At 45.8% G+C, this 15,571-nt stretch overlaps 1 protein-coding gene across 4 annotated transcripts in view; it reads right to left on the bottom strand.

Annotated features, from left to right (window-relative positions):
- Positions 1 to 15,571, bottom strand: part of SPTAN1 (spectrin alpha, non-erythrocytic 1) — a 44,516-nt gene that overhangs the window by 11,229 nt on the left and 17,716 nt on the right. For 2 of the 4 annotated variants that reach the window (XM_075260789.1, XM_075260785.1), the window contains exons 11-44: positions 15,424 to 15,561; positions 15,231 to 15,341; positions 14,635 to 14,712; positions 14,378 to 14,533; positions 13,716 to 13,920; positions 13,451 to 13,632; positions 13,104 to 13,347; positions 12,899 to 13,021; positions 12,032 to 12,249; positions 11,856 to 11,948; positions 11,530 to 11,664; positions 11,151 to 11,299; positions 9,617 to 9,676; positions 8,672 to 8,870; positions 8,317 to 8,421; positions 8,079 to 8,099; positions 7,957 to 7,992; positions 7,311 to 7,358; positions 7,131 to 7,222; positions 6,828 to 6,972; positions 6,351 to 6,532; positions 6,090 to 6,189; positions 5,204 to 5,401; positions 4,966 to 5,112; positions 4,777 to 4,880; positions 4,475 to 4,637; positions 3,245 to 3,259; positions 1,465 to 1,596; positions 1,213 to 1,350; positions 1,027 to 1,131; positions 734 to 942; positions 496 to 616; positions 278 to 399; positions 37 to 169 (exon numbers count right to left, since the gene is read on the bottom strand). In XM_075260789.1, coding sequence (XP_075116890.1) covers positions 37 to 169; positions 278 to 399; positions 496 to 616; positions 734 to 942; positions 1,027 to 1,131; positions 1,213 to 1,350; positions 1,465 to 1,596; positions 3,245 to 3,259; positions 4,475 to 4,637; positions 4,777 to 4,880; positions 4,966 to 5,112; positions 5,204 to 5,401; positions 6,090 to 6,189; positions 6,351 to 6,532; positions 6,828 to 6,972; positions 7,131 to 7,222; positions 7,311 to 7,358; positions 7,957 to 7,992; positions 8,079 to 8,099; positions 8,317 to 8,421; positions 8,672 to 8,870; positions 9,617 to 9,676; positions 11,151 to 11,299; positions 11,530 to 11,664; positions 11,856 to 11,948; positions 12,032 to 12,249; positions 12,899 to 13,021; positions 13,104 to 13,347; positions 13,451 to 13,632; positions 13,716 to 13,920; positions 14,378 to 14,533; positions 14,635 to 14,712; positions 15,231 to 15,341; positions 15,424 to 15,561 — 4,407 coding nt within the window. The remainder of the gene's footprint in view (positions 1 to 36; positions 170 to 277; positions 400 to 495; positions 617 to 733; positions 943 to 1,026; positions 1,132 to 1,212; positions 1,351 to 1,464; positions 1,597 to 3,244; positions 3,260 to 4,474; positions 4,638 to 4,776; positions 4,881 to 4,965; positions 5,113 to 5,203; positions 5,402 to 6,089; positions 6,190 to 6,350; positions 6,533 to 6,827; positions 6,973 to 7,130; positions 7,223 to 7,310; positions 7,359 to 7,956; positions 7,993 to 8,078; positions 8,100 to 8,316; positions 8,422 to 8,671; positions 8,871 to 9,616; positions 9,677 to 11,150; positions 11,300 to 11,529; positions 11,665 to 11,855; positions 11,949 to 12,031; positions 12,250 to 12,898; positions 13,022 to 13,103; positions 13,348 to 13,450; positions 13,633 to 13,715; positions 13,921 to 14,377; positions 14,534 to 14,634; positions 14,713 to 15,230; positions 15,342 to 15,423; positions 15,562 to 15,571) is intronic. The other 2 variants (XM_075260786.1, XM_075260788.1) reach the window with 2 other exon arrangements.

The following is a 15,571-nucleotide window of genomic DNA, read 5'->3' as shown; positions in this document are numbered from 1 at the left end:
TTAAGACAGGTTATACATTAGGTATGGCCAACTCACCTGTATGGCAGCCAAAGTATCACCATAGTCTTCGCTGGCCACAAGAGTCATCTTCTCATTAATCCAGGCTTCTTCTTCTTCCACGTTGGCAACAAACTGTTGATACTCCAGAGACTCTTCCAGGCGTTGACCCCTGTAAACCCAACCAAACTGTGTCAAGATGGTAGTATAGTAATGTACAGTGGTGCATAGTCTACATGGGAGGGATTTGGAGTTAGTGTTCGGGATCTAGAGTCCTCACCGGGCTGATGCCTGCTGCTTCAGTTCCTTCCAGTGCTCCACAAACTGAGCCAACCTCTGCTGAATCTCATCCTTCCCAATGGTATTGTCATCAGACAGCTTCTTACCAGTGTCCAGTACGCCCTAAAAAAACCCAAGACCACCTCTTAATAAGTTGGCTGTTGTGACATACTAAGTTTCACAAGGGGTGAAATAGAAAAGACCACTCTGTACACCTACCTGGATGGCCGGCTCATGAGCTGCAAGTTCTGCTTCCAACCTCTTGTGCTTCTTCCTCAGGTTCTGCACACCAGTGAGATCTCGGCCATAGTCATCAGATCCAACCAGAAGCTTCTTTTCCCTGCAAATGATATGCGAAATGTCCTTAATACACAATGCCACCTCTGTAAGAGACATTGGTAGAGTGCCTTAACCTAGCCATGGAACTTAAGTTCAGTCAACACTTGTAAGCACTTACTTGATCCAGGACTCCTCATCATCAAGGTCCCTGAAGAACTGATGAAGGCGATGGGACTCGTTGAGCCTGCTGCGGCGGGCAGACGCCATGCTCTTAATGCGTTGGAATCTGTCATTGATGGCATCACGCTTGTCCTTCACTTGGGAGGTATCGAAGGCGCTGCTGGTCATCAGGCTGTCTGCTTGCCCATTCAGATCCTTCAGACGATCCTGGAGGACAAGTACAAGGACCATGAGCCTCCCACTGTTCATCCGATGCCCCCCCATTTTCTAGAGATTTAGATTACAGCTCACCTCGTGGGCAGAGATGTCGGCTTCCAGCAGTTGGTGTTTCTTCAGTAGGTTATTGACAGATGCCAAGTCCTTCCCATAGTCCTCAGAGGCAAGCAAGGCCTCCACCTTGGTGACACAGAGACCAATGTCAATTGCATGTCCTTAACACATAGTATTCACCTGAACCAGATCTTTCACCCCTCTTACCTCAGTGAGCCAGAAGTCAAAGTCTTTGATGCCAGTGTTGAAGTTCTGCTGCTTGTTGGCCTCCTTCAGTTTCTGGCTTTTCTCAGCAGACTTCTGAACCAAAAACTGCCACTGATCGGCGAGTGCTGCCAAACGGGCCTGAAAAGTCATACAGGGTCATAAGGGTTAATTCAGGAGAGCATGATCTCTGTTACAAGGGGTTGCTCAGTATGGTGAACCCCTTGTTTGTAGCCATTCGGTGCTTTTCCTCACCTTCACAGCATCCTCACTGCCGGCACAGGCACCACGTTCAATGAGAGAGTTGCCCATGTCAATGACTCCACGGATGCGGTCTGCGTTGGCGTGAAGCTCCGCCTCAAAGGCCTGGTGCTTCTGGTGTTTGCTCTGCCGGACAAGAATCAATGGGTGACTTGAGAAAATGCAAGAATTTTGTGCTGGTCTAGCTAAGTTGTCTTAATATGGAACAAGGCTACAAGCCGTTAACCTATGAAGCATCCTCCTTGGAAGTCAAGTTTCCCTGGTCCCAGAAGGTAAGTACCCTTAAGTACTATCATGGTGTCTATCAAAGATATGTGTATGATAGTGGTGTATGACAGACACCATGATAGTACTTAAGGGTTACAGGGGTTTCCTCACTAATAACACATTGGTCCCAAGATTAAGGGAATCTGAGCGCCCCATGGGAATAGAGTGGCAGACTACATGCCCAGTGACTTCCAGAACGTGATCTGTCACAGACTGGTGCACCACAATCCATTCACATGCGGTACTCTGGGACCCTTGTTTTCCTTAGCAGTTGGACTCCAATGACTAGACACCAGTATACATTAATACCTGTTATTAGTGGGGGAAACCCTTTTAAATGTATAGAACAACTGGGTATATAGTGTATGTGTGGGGCAGGGAAACCCGGAGGAGCCTTTAAAGTCCACAAAGCCCAAGAGATGTGATGAAGACACAAAACAGAACCATCTACAGGGAAATGATGGGACAATCCACAGACAACCAGGCGGGGACCAAACACGTTCTGCATGAGGTGCAGGGCACAGACCAGTATAAAGCTCATACACTGCTTACATAGAACAGATACAAGATTTTCAGCATCTATTATGAATAGTAGGGTGAAGATAACTAATGTGGTCTCCAGCAGGGCCCTAAATGGCTACAGATTAGTGGGATATTTATAGTATGCTTTACACTATATAGGAGTATGACTGCTTGTCAGGAGACACAATAGGGCAGATTTACCACGTCTTAAAGGACTATCCAGGGCCTTCCTGTGTGGTTCCTCATTTTCCATGACTGATTATAACTCCAGGTCACCAGAGCCCCTCCACCTCCTCTCAGTGTACTATGGAGGGTGGCAGAACAGATCACTGACTTAGTAAAGCTAGGCCTCATAGTATGTATAAGACCCCTCAATATGGAGAGGAGGGACTCAGGGGCCGTTTTGATCAAATGACCCGGATTCAGAACCAGCTCAGAAACCCAAGATTTGGAAAATAAAGAACCCAGGCAAGAAGTTTTTTTTTTTTCCTAAAAGAGTCCCTGACTAGGTAAGATTGGAATAATGAAGATTTATTAAGGGCACGTGTTAGATTTTGGTGCAAATCTATATTGTACAAAAGGAACAGCATCTAACTTTTAGCCAAATGCACCAAATCCATCAGACAGCGGCTCCAAGGGGGGAATTTTGGAATTCCTCTTGACGGAGTTTAATGCCATTTTCTGGGTAGTATAAAGACATCTAAGTTTTATCCTCTCAGTAGTTCTCCAGTGATGGCTGTGGTCATTCCTGGGTATTGTCATACACCATTTCCCCCAGCAGGGGGCGCTGCCCTCTACCAGGCTTCATGCAGAGTGTGTCTTACAGGAAGGATACAAAAGAACCAACCACAAGGAGAACTAATAACTAAAACAAAAGCAAAACCCAAGACAACCGGGTGGTTTAGATGAATGGAGAAAATCTAATGTTATAACACAGAGGAGTGAGACACAGGAGAGGAGGACGTGACACCTCCTGACCACTTACCAGCAGTTTGGAAAGCTATAAAACAGATTAAAAAGAGAAGGCATTGAGTAGATGAAGCAGAAATCATGTGACTACAATAACGGTCATTTCTGGTTTAATACAGATTATATTTTCAGGGGTTGTCTCATGAAGATACCAGATCACACCATCGCTCTTAGAAGACCTAGCCTGCTCATGTATTGCATAGTTATGTGAAGCTTTATATCCCTGCAGCTGGGGGTATATGGCCGGTCACATCTTCCCCCCCATGTGGACAGCTCATTACTGGAAATTTCCAGAACTCAACTCATGGAAATCAATTGGACCGGTTCTAGAAGTTTCCTTTATGAGACTCCGCCTTTAAGGCCTACTAAGTAGCACATGGGGGAAGGGGAAATATGGCCCATAAGAGATCCGGCCTCCTATCAGTGATGTGTAATTCCAGGAATCCCCGCCTCCTGCTGTCTTATACTATATGCATGATGGGACGTAAGCGCCGCAGGGGTTCCTGGCATCCTAGATCACTAGAATGACTAAAGGCCGGTTCTCCTGATTGGGTTCAGATCAGACTGATTTCCAGCCTGGATTTTCCAGGCACCTAAGACACAGCCAAGAGTTGGAACGGCAGGGACGTTTATTATGTCCCACATCGGTCTATGGCTCTTGCACACGACAACCTATACATACATTTTGCAGCAGCTTTGGGTGGTACTGTAGCTAACTGCAGTTCTGCTTCATTCAAATGAATGGGACAGGGTTATGTGTAGTAAAAGGACGGACAGCCTGGTGCCATTGCTTGCCCAAACTTTGCAGCCTCTTTAAACAGTGCGAGTCCCTACTGATTTAAGAATGAGGCCCATCCTAAAAGCATAATATATTCCGATGGGCATTTCTAGAATACGCCATAACTTTATAATCTGTCTGAATCAGATCCAAGGAACATCAGCTAATCCTCACAATGAGCTGCTAAAGTAGTCTTTCCCTGCACAGTAGCATCATGGCCACCTACAGTGCAAGGGAACTGCAGCCCCTTCTTTCCTAGGACTGGTGAGGGGCCCAGTGTCCCATGAACCACTGTCATCACTACTAAAACACTATTAAATCTTCCGCCAATATTAACCATCTTTGTCCTATAACATAAATGTTAAATGCCCACCCTCCTCATTGTGAGGAGGGTGGGCATGTCGCCCACCCTCCTTCTTATAACACAAGACCTTACTGGAGACACAAAAAGTCTGTTTAAACACACACCTGGATATTTGTGGGATCCTTGTAGGACTCATCGCTTGCGGTCTGCAACTTCTCGCTAATCCAGGCTTCAATCTCATCTACGTCTCTGCTGAACTGCTGCAGAGTCTGAGATTCACCCAGCTTGGATCTCTTCTCAATCATCTGAGCCTTCAGACGACGCCACCTACCAGAAGCAGAACAAAATGCAGCCGGTCAGGATCTGTTCACATCTGCATACTTGTAAGTGGTGGCCCTATAAGGACTTCGTATAGGGAGTGTGCACGTTCGTCTAGTACAATTTCAAGTAACTGCAGCCAACTCACCTGTCCAAGACCTCATTACGACGGGAAGCAATATCTCCCTTGGCGTAATGGTCTGCAGTTATTAACTGGTCAGCAAAGGCCTGCAGAGCAGCAATCTTCTCTTCCTGTGAGAAATACCCATAGGTCCTAGGTTACACATCAGTTCAGGACAATGATGCCCATGTGAAAACTATGGCATCTGTTGTTTACCTGCACATTAATGGCTTTGTCGAAGTCCTCGTGTTTCTTGATGAGTGCCTCCACGCTGTCCAGAGAATCGCCTTTGTCTTCGCTGTTGAGGAAGGCTTCACGGGCCGCCATCCAGTTCTCAGCCTGCTCGCAGTCTCTGTTAAACAGCTGGGAAAAAAAAAAAAAAAAAAATTTACAAGTCTGCTAAGGGCAAAGGGAACAGACTGGAGGTTGGAGCGGTGTAGTGCCGAGATATTACCTGAAGCTCCAGGCACTGGTCCAGCATCATGCGGCGCTGCACCCAGGCCTTCTCCAAGCTTGCACGTTCTTGGTCCAGTATGTCAAGCTTCTCTTTAATTTCAGGACTGGCGTAATGGCCTCGAGCTAGAAGCTGCTGCCCAAACTGCTCAAAAGCCTGGAAGGTGCCAGCTCTGGCGTCGATCTCTGTGCGGTGTTCCTGATGGGGCAGAGAGGGTTATAAATGTGCAGAAGAACTGACATAACTCAAGTTATCGCCTATACAAAGTATAGAGAACACCAAGCACCCCCTGTATGAATGGAGGGTCAGGTCATGCATGCATCTCCGCTGCATTCATCTCTATAGGACTGCCAGATATGCGAACAGCCATCTTTAGCTATCCCATAGCTATGCACTTCCCCAACCTGCTGCTCCATTCATACCAGGCACATGGGGAGACACTAATAATTGTAATAATTCTCTGAATGGTGGGAATTCAACCACCAGGACCTCCTCCAGCTATTCTATACATCTGGAATAACCTGAAGTGACCCTTTACAGGGTTTTGCAGTCACTTTCAATTTGATGACATATCCTTTGGATATCTTAAGTGAAGATTAGCAGGGTCTGACATCCCAGATCCCTGCTGGTCAGATGTTTGAAGAGACGGCAGCACTCCCTGATTGCCCCTCCCACTTCACAGGCCATGTGACATCACATTCATCAGTCACATGGCCTGTGAGCAGCTCAGTCCCATTCAAATGAAAGGGCTGACTTGTGATACCAAGCACAGCCACTATACAATGTATCGCGCTCATCGGCAGGGTCCCAGGTAACAGATTCCTAAGGGATAGGTCAACAGTATTGTAGAAGAGAACCCCTTTAATCCAAGTACTGCACTACTGACCTGGTGCCTCTCCAGCAGTGCTTCAGCTCCAGTTACATCTTTCGCAAGTTCATCAGATGATACAAGGCCACGGATTCCATTAATCCAGGACATGAGGTCCCTGAGAAATTAAATTTATTTTTTTTTACTTCATTGGTCCTTAACATCCTTGTCTCTCCAGCTGCACCATAACTACAACTCCCAGAATCCCAGAAGTTGATGTACGAATCGGAAACCACTGCTAAAACTTATGTTGGGTTACAACTGGGCGTTCGACCTTACCTGAAGTCACTGAGGAAGCGCTGCAGGTCATGAGAGTCTCCAAGCTTCTCTTTACGTTTGTCAGCGCGTTTGCCGAGACTGTTCCAAGCTTGGTTGAGCTCGGTGCATTTTTCTTGGATGTCCTCAGCAGATTCTGGATGGGACTGGATCAGGCGCTCAGCGGTCTCTCCTAAAGAATTCACCTAGGAAAGGGCAAGCACAATGGTGAGGGTATCAGTCTGCTGAGCCTTAAGATGCTTTTCAATATGGTCAAATTTCAGGGTCCTTTCACAAAGCCATATTTGGGCTGGCCAATCCAGTCCATGTATCCACTATATTTCCAGGAGATCTATAGGACAGCAGGACTGCTGTAGTTCAGAAGCTCACAGTATCATAAACCAGGACAATACTGTGCTTGGGCCAGGAAATATCATGGGATGGATTTGTCAGCCCAAACGGTTGGGAAATGCAAAGTCAGATTTTCACTAGATCCCTCACCTTATCCCCCAGTGCAGCCAGATCTCTTTCGAATCCCTCATGTTTGCGCTGCAGAGCCTGGACACTAGCCAGATCGTGTCCATAGCTGTCTGTATTCAGAGCCTGGTTCTTCTCCTCAATCCACTCCTTGGTCTCATCAGCATCCCTATAAAAGGAAGCAGGAGCTTGTAACACCTACCCAAGAGTCCCAGCTTTCATGGATTTAAGGAACTCACACCAGACCCTGCACCATATATTATGATGTATCCTACAGTCAGTCATTCAGGATTATTATGTGCCACATCTCAGATCTTTGTCCTTTACCTGTGGAATCTCTGCACCTCGTGGGCACTGCCCAGCAGTTGGCTCCTCTCCTCTGCCAGCTGCTGTAGGGATCGCCAGCGCTCATTCAGATCCTAGTGGAGGAAAGAGTACAAATCACTTCTGAGACATAAATCAGAGTATTAGGGAGGTTGTACACATGTCCTGGAGCTAGACGGTTACCTTGATGGAGTTAAAAGTGGCCACAGAATGCACAACAGTCCTGACAGCCTGTAATACACATATACATGAAGTTACAAACAGGACCGAACGAGGACCGGACACCGATGTAATGAAGGACAGTTACACTTATTACAAGTCATACAAAGAAATCTGAACCATAGGAACATGGAGACAATACATCAGTAGTTGTCAGAAACAGAGGGAACTGTAGTTAAGGGGGAGGGGGACAATATCCCTTAACATAGGAGAACGTTAGAGAATTGTTCCATTTCTGGATTATTCTGACCATATGCAGCGAGTCGTCTTCACTAGGCATTTGCCCCATTATTTTGCAAAAAAAATATAAAAAAATTTGGTGGCGTCAGCCGACCACCTAGTGTATATGGCGACTTCTAAAACAACCCCAATGACAGATGCCAGGCTCAAGCTGCTGGATTTCAACATGAGCAATACTTTTGTTCTTTAGCAGACAAGACACCACCAAACATGTATCAGCAGCCTTCTCCCCTCCCCACATTTAGAACATACGTGCACTCAGACCAGGTATGCATGTGTATGGGAAAGTCACGAGCGATAGCTGATGACCAAACAAGCACTCTGCAGACTGCTATGTAATGTGTATGGCGTGGGGTTACAGGACACCTACCTTCCATGGTGAGGCTCCTTTAGCGTCTGCTTCATCCTAAGAGAATAAACAAAGACAATTCAGATCATGAAGGGTTAGGTCATGTATGGTGACTACAGACAAATACAAACATTGCCACTTACCCTTGGCATGCCGTATACTTCCTAAGGGGAGGGGAAAATGAAAAAAAGTGTTATCACATTGTCAGGATATAAAAAAAACAAACTTAACCATTTAAGATATGGGAATGTAGTAAGAACAGGTCAAATTCCAAGATATAGATGGTATTGGACAGATGTAGTGACATTTGCTGTGAGGCTTCAGAGGACAATACCTCTGAAATACCAGACAATATGGCGTCCATGCTAAAGGATACCGTACCTGCTGCTGTACAGCTTGCACCTCTTCAGTTATCAGCCCTTCTGACTCAAGGTCATCCGCAACCTTGTTGATATCCTTCAGACGTGACTCATTTGCCTTCAGGTCCTGAAAGACAATGGTTTTAACAGGAACACCAGGTCAGTACGATGGTAGAAAGTATCAGATTTATAAAACACAAGTTTTTCATGATGTGGTTACAGCACCAGTGACATACACCTGTCTACTATACACCTCCGCGTACGTGACTAAGAGAAGCCATGTATCCTACAATTCTGCTTCATTACAGCCAGTAGGCAACATGTAGGATGTCCCAGGTCTGCTAGTCAGAACCCTCTCCAATAACCTTCTCATTTACCTTCTGGAAATCATCAAACTTCTTCTGCAGCACCTCCACTTGCTCCAGGTCAGCCCCCACTTCCTCGTTGGTGAGCGCAGCTTCCTTCTCGTTGATCCATTGCTGCAGCTCATTCGCCTCACGGAACAACATGAACTTCTTACAACTTTTCTCCAACATGTCTTTGCGCTTCTCTCCCACCTCCAATATGTTCTGGTATCTAAAGTCAAAATGAGCTTGGTCAGAAATCTGTATACAGCAAAGTAGGCATCTATGGAGCGTCAGCTCAATTGGCAAGTCATGGTAGCAATATGAGGGCTGACACCTCAACATCAGACTAATTCTAGACATGAACTGTCTACAGAACTGAAACAGTTCCCAAATTTAAAAGTTTTCACCAAATGTACAATGGTGCTGCCAATACTGACCAAGCACAGTGCCAGGCATTGAATAGTGGCTGTGCTTGGTATTGCAGCTCATCCCCATTTACTTCAAAGGGACTGAGCTGCACAAAGGCCATGTGACTGATGAATATGAAATCAAACAGCCAATGAAGATGGAGAGCGGCGCTCACTGGCTTCTGGATGTCAGACGACCTACAACCTAATATTGATGACCTATCCTAAGGTTAGGGCATGAATATTTAACTCCAGAGACTCTTAACATCCATTTTTGATCAGAAGAGGCTGGAGAAGATGCTTGTTGCGCTGACCGGAGATTCTAGGACTGGCAGCGCCCTATATGTCCCTCTTTTGGCATGGATACTGGTGAGGCCACAGAAGTACTAGTCTAGATGACTTCTTGCCAACGAACTGGGCATCTTAGTCCTCACCACCACAGTCAAAGGACCGTTCAGCCAAGTCCACATGGCTTTGACACCTTGAGCTCATCAGTAGTTATCTAAGGCTAAAAATGATCTAATAGACTATGAGAAGAGATGGGCGACGGTGGAACGGGTCTACTCACAGTTCTTCAACCTGATTCATACGCAGAGACACACTGCCAGCTTCCTTAGATACAAGAGTCCTGCACAGACAAGAAGGGAGCACAGCAAAAAAGGCATGCAGACATTAGTGATTACCAACAGGCAGGGGGTGCTGCTCCATCAGGGAGCGTATTAGCGGGAGGTGCAGTGTACGGAGTGCAGTAGTTCACACATAACAGCCTGTCCACCTCTACTGATCACCCTAATACAGGAGGTGTATGCCTGAGGTGCAATGCACAGTATGTTAGCATTGTTTATGGTGGCTAGCACAGTGACCCATTACATTCTTATGGCCCAATACACACAGCCCTGCATAATCACAGGTCCATCTAAGGGGCAAAACTTAGCACAGGTCCTATACCTGTCCACTTTGCGGTCTTGGGTCATTAAGGAAATCTAAAGATCTGTGGAGGTCACAGATATCATCCATGTGCCACCCTTGTCCTTTTCTCATAGACCCATAGAGCACACGTGCGTGTCCATGTAGCCTCATAATCTGGCATGGTCCGCACTGACTGGTCATTATGAGATTGTGTAGACATGTCCCCAGCTAGTAACTTCCAGCTGATGTTTCCAGAAGGACTAACAGAGGAACAAAGAAACTGCCCTTGAATTGCCCCACATCCTCTCCCATATGCCATCTCCTGTTAGCCCTCATAGCACAGGTTACTACGTCTGAACAAGGAGGGAAGAGGTGGAGAAACTTGGGGGACAGGTGCTGGGTTTAATTGCGTGACCTAAGGACAGACCCTTCCAGGTATCCCGGGGTTCACCACCTAAAAGCCCCAGAGTATTCACAGACTCCTTGGATACTCTTTAATATGGAACTTGTCTAACTATGGATGACTAGATGCATGCTATGAGACTAACTGAAATCAGTAGAAGTGGACATGCCCTTTAATTTCTGAAGTGTACCTTTAAAGATACAGAGAATCACATAGGACTAGAGCAGGAGTGCGCCTGGTGATGGTCTATAAAATTACAGGTACACTACAAGAAACAGGTTACTGGAGTCCAGGCAGCTGCATAAAAGTAGTATTGCCTCATAGGTAACCATAGCCCTAAGCTGCAGTACCTTATACTTACTGTATACTGGGTGGCGCTGTTGTAGCAGTCACTGACTAGCCAGTGGTTATATACTCCTTTTATACAGCTGTAGTAACCCAGTGTGGTACTACTACTTACCAAATCACAGATCAATCAAAACACATAGAAATGAATGACAAGTAAGATGCATATTAATCTGTATGGTGATCAGGGTCAGTAAGGTGATCGATGGGTGCACAGGGGGCGGAGTAAGAAGATTACCAGGGAAAGAGTAAATCTGCACATGTGATGATTTATAATGATGGATATTATAACATGCAGGAGTCAGGGTGACGGGAGAAGCAGAGGACGAGGATCTATATATGTGTGCAGTGAGAGCAGAGGAGAGACACTGGAACTCCAACATCCTGTCTGCACTGTCACATGACCTGTACAAGATGGAAATCTACAGCTAAAATGGAGTCTTACTGGCCATCGATCTGCTCCTGGCGTAGAGCAATGCTTCCCTGCTCCTCCAGTAAGTTCTCCCGAGAAGCAGACTGGGCCGGATCCAGCTTCTTCACATAAGCAGCGGGTACAAAACCCTGACGGTCATTCACTTCCACTTTCCACCAGTCCTGGAGGGCACAGAACATACCGGGTCAGGTTCAATTGGCACACAGACAATCTCTTAAAGGGGTATTCCAGCCCCTATAGCAGGTTTTATAGTGATCCACAGGATAAGCAACCAGTATCTGAGTGGTGGGGAAAATGACTACACACACGACTGACACTTTTATGGAAGAATTAAGGCAGACCCCTTTTATTCCCCTACAATGTATTGGGCTACTCTTCAGGTCTTGCTTACCTTGTTAGTGCTGTTGAGCAGAGTCAGGATGTCTCCTTTCTTCATGGTCACCTCTCGGGGGCTCTTCTCCTGGTAGTCATATAAAGCCAGTACCAGCTCCTTACCAGTCTCATCATCTGTTGGCGCCACTTGTTGCTAAAGGTCAATTATAAAAAGTCAATGAAAATTTTGCAATAGAACCTATTTATAGAGTATTATGGCTACTTCCTCTACACATTACAGTCAAAGGGAAATCCCTACAGCAGACAGATCTTTATACTGCGGGGAATCAGAGACCTCCCACGTCTCAGAAAGTGACCCCTTCATATCAATGACCTTGGACATACCCTGCAAGCCTGGGCCTGCTCCCTCAGAGATTGGATGCTGCTCCCGTAGGCTCGCAGATCGGACATCAGAGCCTCATGTTTCTTCAGCAGGGCCTGAAGACAGGATGGATGTATTAGTATAGTAGGCTATAGTGACAACAGTGTGCAGTGTAGGACATGGCGGGCGGAGATCCTACCTCAGCAGAGTCTTCATCCTTGCCATAATCTGTGCTCCCAACTATCGGCTCCTTCTCCCTCATCCAGGACTCTGCTTCATTGGCATCAGCAAAGTACTGCTGAGCCTGCAGGGAGTCCTCAAGGTCCTGTCTGCGCTGAGACGCCTTATTTCTGAGGGACTGCCACTTGTCATTTAGTTCCTTCAGCTTCACCTTCACTTCATCAGCTGCAAAGTGTCCTGTGAAGAAGAGCAGAGAGCATTAATGACAAATCTATAGTACAAGCATTGTCCAGGATGATAAAGGCCCTATGCCCTAACGCAATGTACTTACACCTTGCTTTTAATTTAATTAATAAATCTTGTTTTATGCACGAGTTCATGAACCTACTTGCTAGATAATTTTTTTTGTCGACTTTAGAATTTTTTGGCCTTTTTATTTTTCTTCATGTTTGGAAATAATGGAAAATTATATATATATATATTTTTTTTTACATTTCTCACAGTTGGCCACTAGAGGGAGTGTCATTGTGTAACACAGTACAACGGTCTTTACTAGCTGTTCAAGGACCTTTGCTAATGTCATCAGAGGTTCTTAAGAAGCAGCAACACTTATACAGCTCTGCACTGCTACACTTGAAGCTTATCAAAAGCTGAAAATGCATCTATAGTTATGTGAGCAGTACATAGTAACTGCTGTTATACGCCTCAGTGCAGAGCGGTATGTGTGTCACTGATGCAGTTTAATGACCCAAATCCTAAAGCAAATAGATATGCAGCACAAAAGAGAACAGGAGCCAACCTGTAGATGATGCTCCCTCTATTGGACAAGTAGAAATCTTTATTATGGGGTAAAAAGAAATTAATAAATTGAATTGATATATATTACCTTCAGTGATCATATTATTTCCCTTCTGGGTGACTGCCTTAATACGGGGTTCATGTCCAGCTATCTCGGCCTGCAGCGCTTGGTGCTTCTTCAGCAGGTTCTGGACACCAATCAAGTCTTTGCCTGGAGAGAAGATGTGACAGTGTAAGGTCTGAGCCCAGGACTAGAAGGGTCTCCATCACACTGGAAGAGAACAGTAAGTTACCCCTGTTGGTGGAGGCTGCTATGGGCTCCTTCTCCCTTATCCAGGTCTCCTCATCTTCAATATCACGGAAGAGCTGCTGCAGACGCAGAGAATCAGACAGTTTCTCCTTGCGTGCAACCATGGGGTCTTTCAAAGCATCATATCTCGCAACCAAAGCCTCTTGTTTCTTCTTGATGTTGTCCGCATCAAAATGGCCAGCATCTTGGAACTGGCGAGCCTGGATAGTGATGCCATCTATACGGTCCTGGATGAATAATACAATGAATTATTAGTTCTATAGCTACTGTTAAGAATGCTCAGTGGTGCCCTCTGCAGTCAAGGAAAGGCACTAATCACATGTAAAGTACCTGGTGAGCTGCAACATCAGCCTCGAGCAGAGCGTGTTTCTTCTGAAGGTTCTGTACATTAGTCAGGTCCTTGCCATAGTCATCAGAGGCCAAGTGCCCCTCCACCTCGTACAGCCAAAGCTCAATGTCTTCCACGTTTCGGTTGAACTGCTGCTGCTGGTTGGCCTCACGCAGTTTGATGCCTGTGTAGAGACAACGCCCTATTGTTGGTCTTTCTTCCCAAACACTTTCTTTTATGAAAGGCTTAGATGGACGACAGTCTCACCTTTGCGATCTGTGGCTTCTAACAGCCTTTTCCACAGGCTGATGACCTCATTCATACGTGCCGCCACCTCATCGGATGCATAATGGTTGACATCTATTAACTTCTGCCCGGAATTTTCCAAAGCATCAATGCGACTTTGATTAGCAGATAGTTCAGCTTCGAAAGCCTGGTGCTTCTGGACTTTACCTTGAAGATTGGATGGATCCTGCAGGCAAGCATGGAGAGGAGTCATTGCGGTAAGTTATAACAGCAACACATGAGATCATACAATGGAGAAGAGCAAATACGGTTAGACACCATTCCCCCTTCTCTGTGATCACTGTATTATAGATACCAGGTGTTTTGTAACCATCATCCCTTTGCACATGGTGTAATAATCTGAACCAGCTGTCTTTGCCTAGGATACTCTGCACTTCATTACATGCATACATAATATATTATACAATTCCAACCCTAGTTTGTCATTGTAAGGCCTGTTACTATAGAATGAACTTATTTCTGGGAGGTTACTCAGAAGTCCTCATACAGGCTATTGTCTTCTCGTCTGGAAACTATCCTCCTGCCAGAATGGTACTAAAGGTTTGGAACCTCATAGACAATAAGGGAAGATCAAAAGCAAATTTTACCACAAAAAGATGAAAAGTTACCCCCTGAAACCTCACCTTGTAGGCCTCATCAGTGGCGGTCTTCATCTTCTCATTAATCCAACTCTTCAGCTCATCGGAGTCCCTGAAGAACTGCTGCAGGTGGAAGGAGTCAGCCAACTGGGTGCGGCGATATAGTGCCCGCTCATGGAGGGCATTGCGGCGATTAAGGAGCTGCCGAGAGAAGCAGACATGTAACAATATTAAATAATGTCCAATAATATCAGAGAGGGAGATCCAAGCACTTAATAGCCGTCAGGCAATACCGTACTTACCGCGTCTCTGCGAGCAGCAACATCATCCATTGCATAGTGGTTATTCTGAATCAGCTTTGTTGCAAATTCATCCAGAGCCTAAAAATTAGATAAAAATATCACAATCATTTTATAGCACAGAATAATACACAAGAATAAAGTGTCCCTGAACCTTAAGCAGACACAAGTTAATCCCGCCACCATCTGATCAAATTATAACAAGAGGCTTCTGTTCATCTCATGCAACCTGTAATCCAGATTCTCTCCATACGTTAGATGAATGTTGATGGACCGTGCAGATTATGGCATCACCATTCTATATTTGATATGAATGGGGTGGTGGTGGGGGGGTGGTGGTAGTACTTGGAAGAGACTGAGGGACAACATAATAAACAGAAAGGTGGTTTGCAGTGGTCATCTGGTGCGCTCCTGTTGGTCTGGTATCTTGCAGTGACTTCAGACACTGGACTTCACCAGAGTTCCCCTTTAATGACTGTACATGTTACACCACCTCGGGTCCCCGGAGCTCTCAACATATATCATACTGGAAGAGAACCACGACCCTCCAATCCTATCACTGTATGTCATTCTGCCGCATGCATTTGGAAGTAACCTACCGTGATCTTCTCCTCCTGGGCGCTAAGAGATTTCTCAAAATCTTCATGTTTCTTCAGCAGAGCTTCCACACTGTCCAGAGAATCTCCCAAATCCTCATTTAACAGGAAAGCCTAATGTATGAAGAGCCAGAGGGTTAGGTAAGGACCATTATGGAGGAGATGGCTAAACCTACTGATGCCTGAACGCTCGCACCTCTTGTTTGCTCATCCAGTTGTCCACTTGTTCGGTGTCTCTGTAGAAAAGCTGAAGGTCCATGCACTGCTCATACTGCTGCCTGCGGAGGTCCCACAGCTCCAGAAGGGCCGTTCTCTCCTCTGACAAGATGGTGAGCTAGGAGTGA

Source organism: Leptodactylus fuscus, chromosome 11 (assembly GCF_031893055.1).
Source record: "Leptodactylus fuscus isolate aLepFus1 chromosome 11, aLepFus1.hap2, whole genome shotgun sequence".
Taxonomy (NCBI): domain Eukaryota; kingdom Metazoa; phylum Chordata; class Amphibia; order Anura; family Leptodactylidae; genus Leptodactylus; species Leptodactylus fuscus.
The sequence above is the reverse complement of the archived record's forward strand: the minus strand, read 5'-3'. Positions and strand labels throughout refer to the sequence as shown.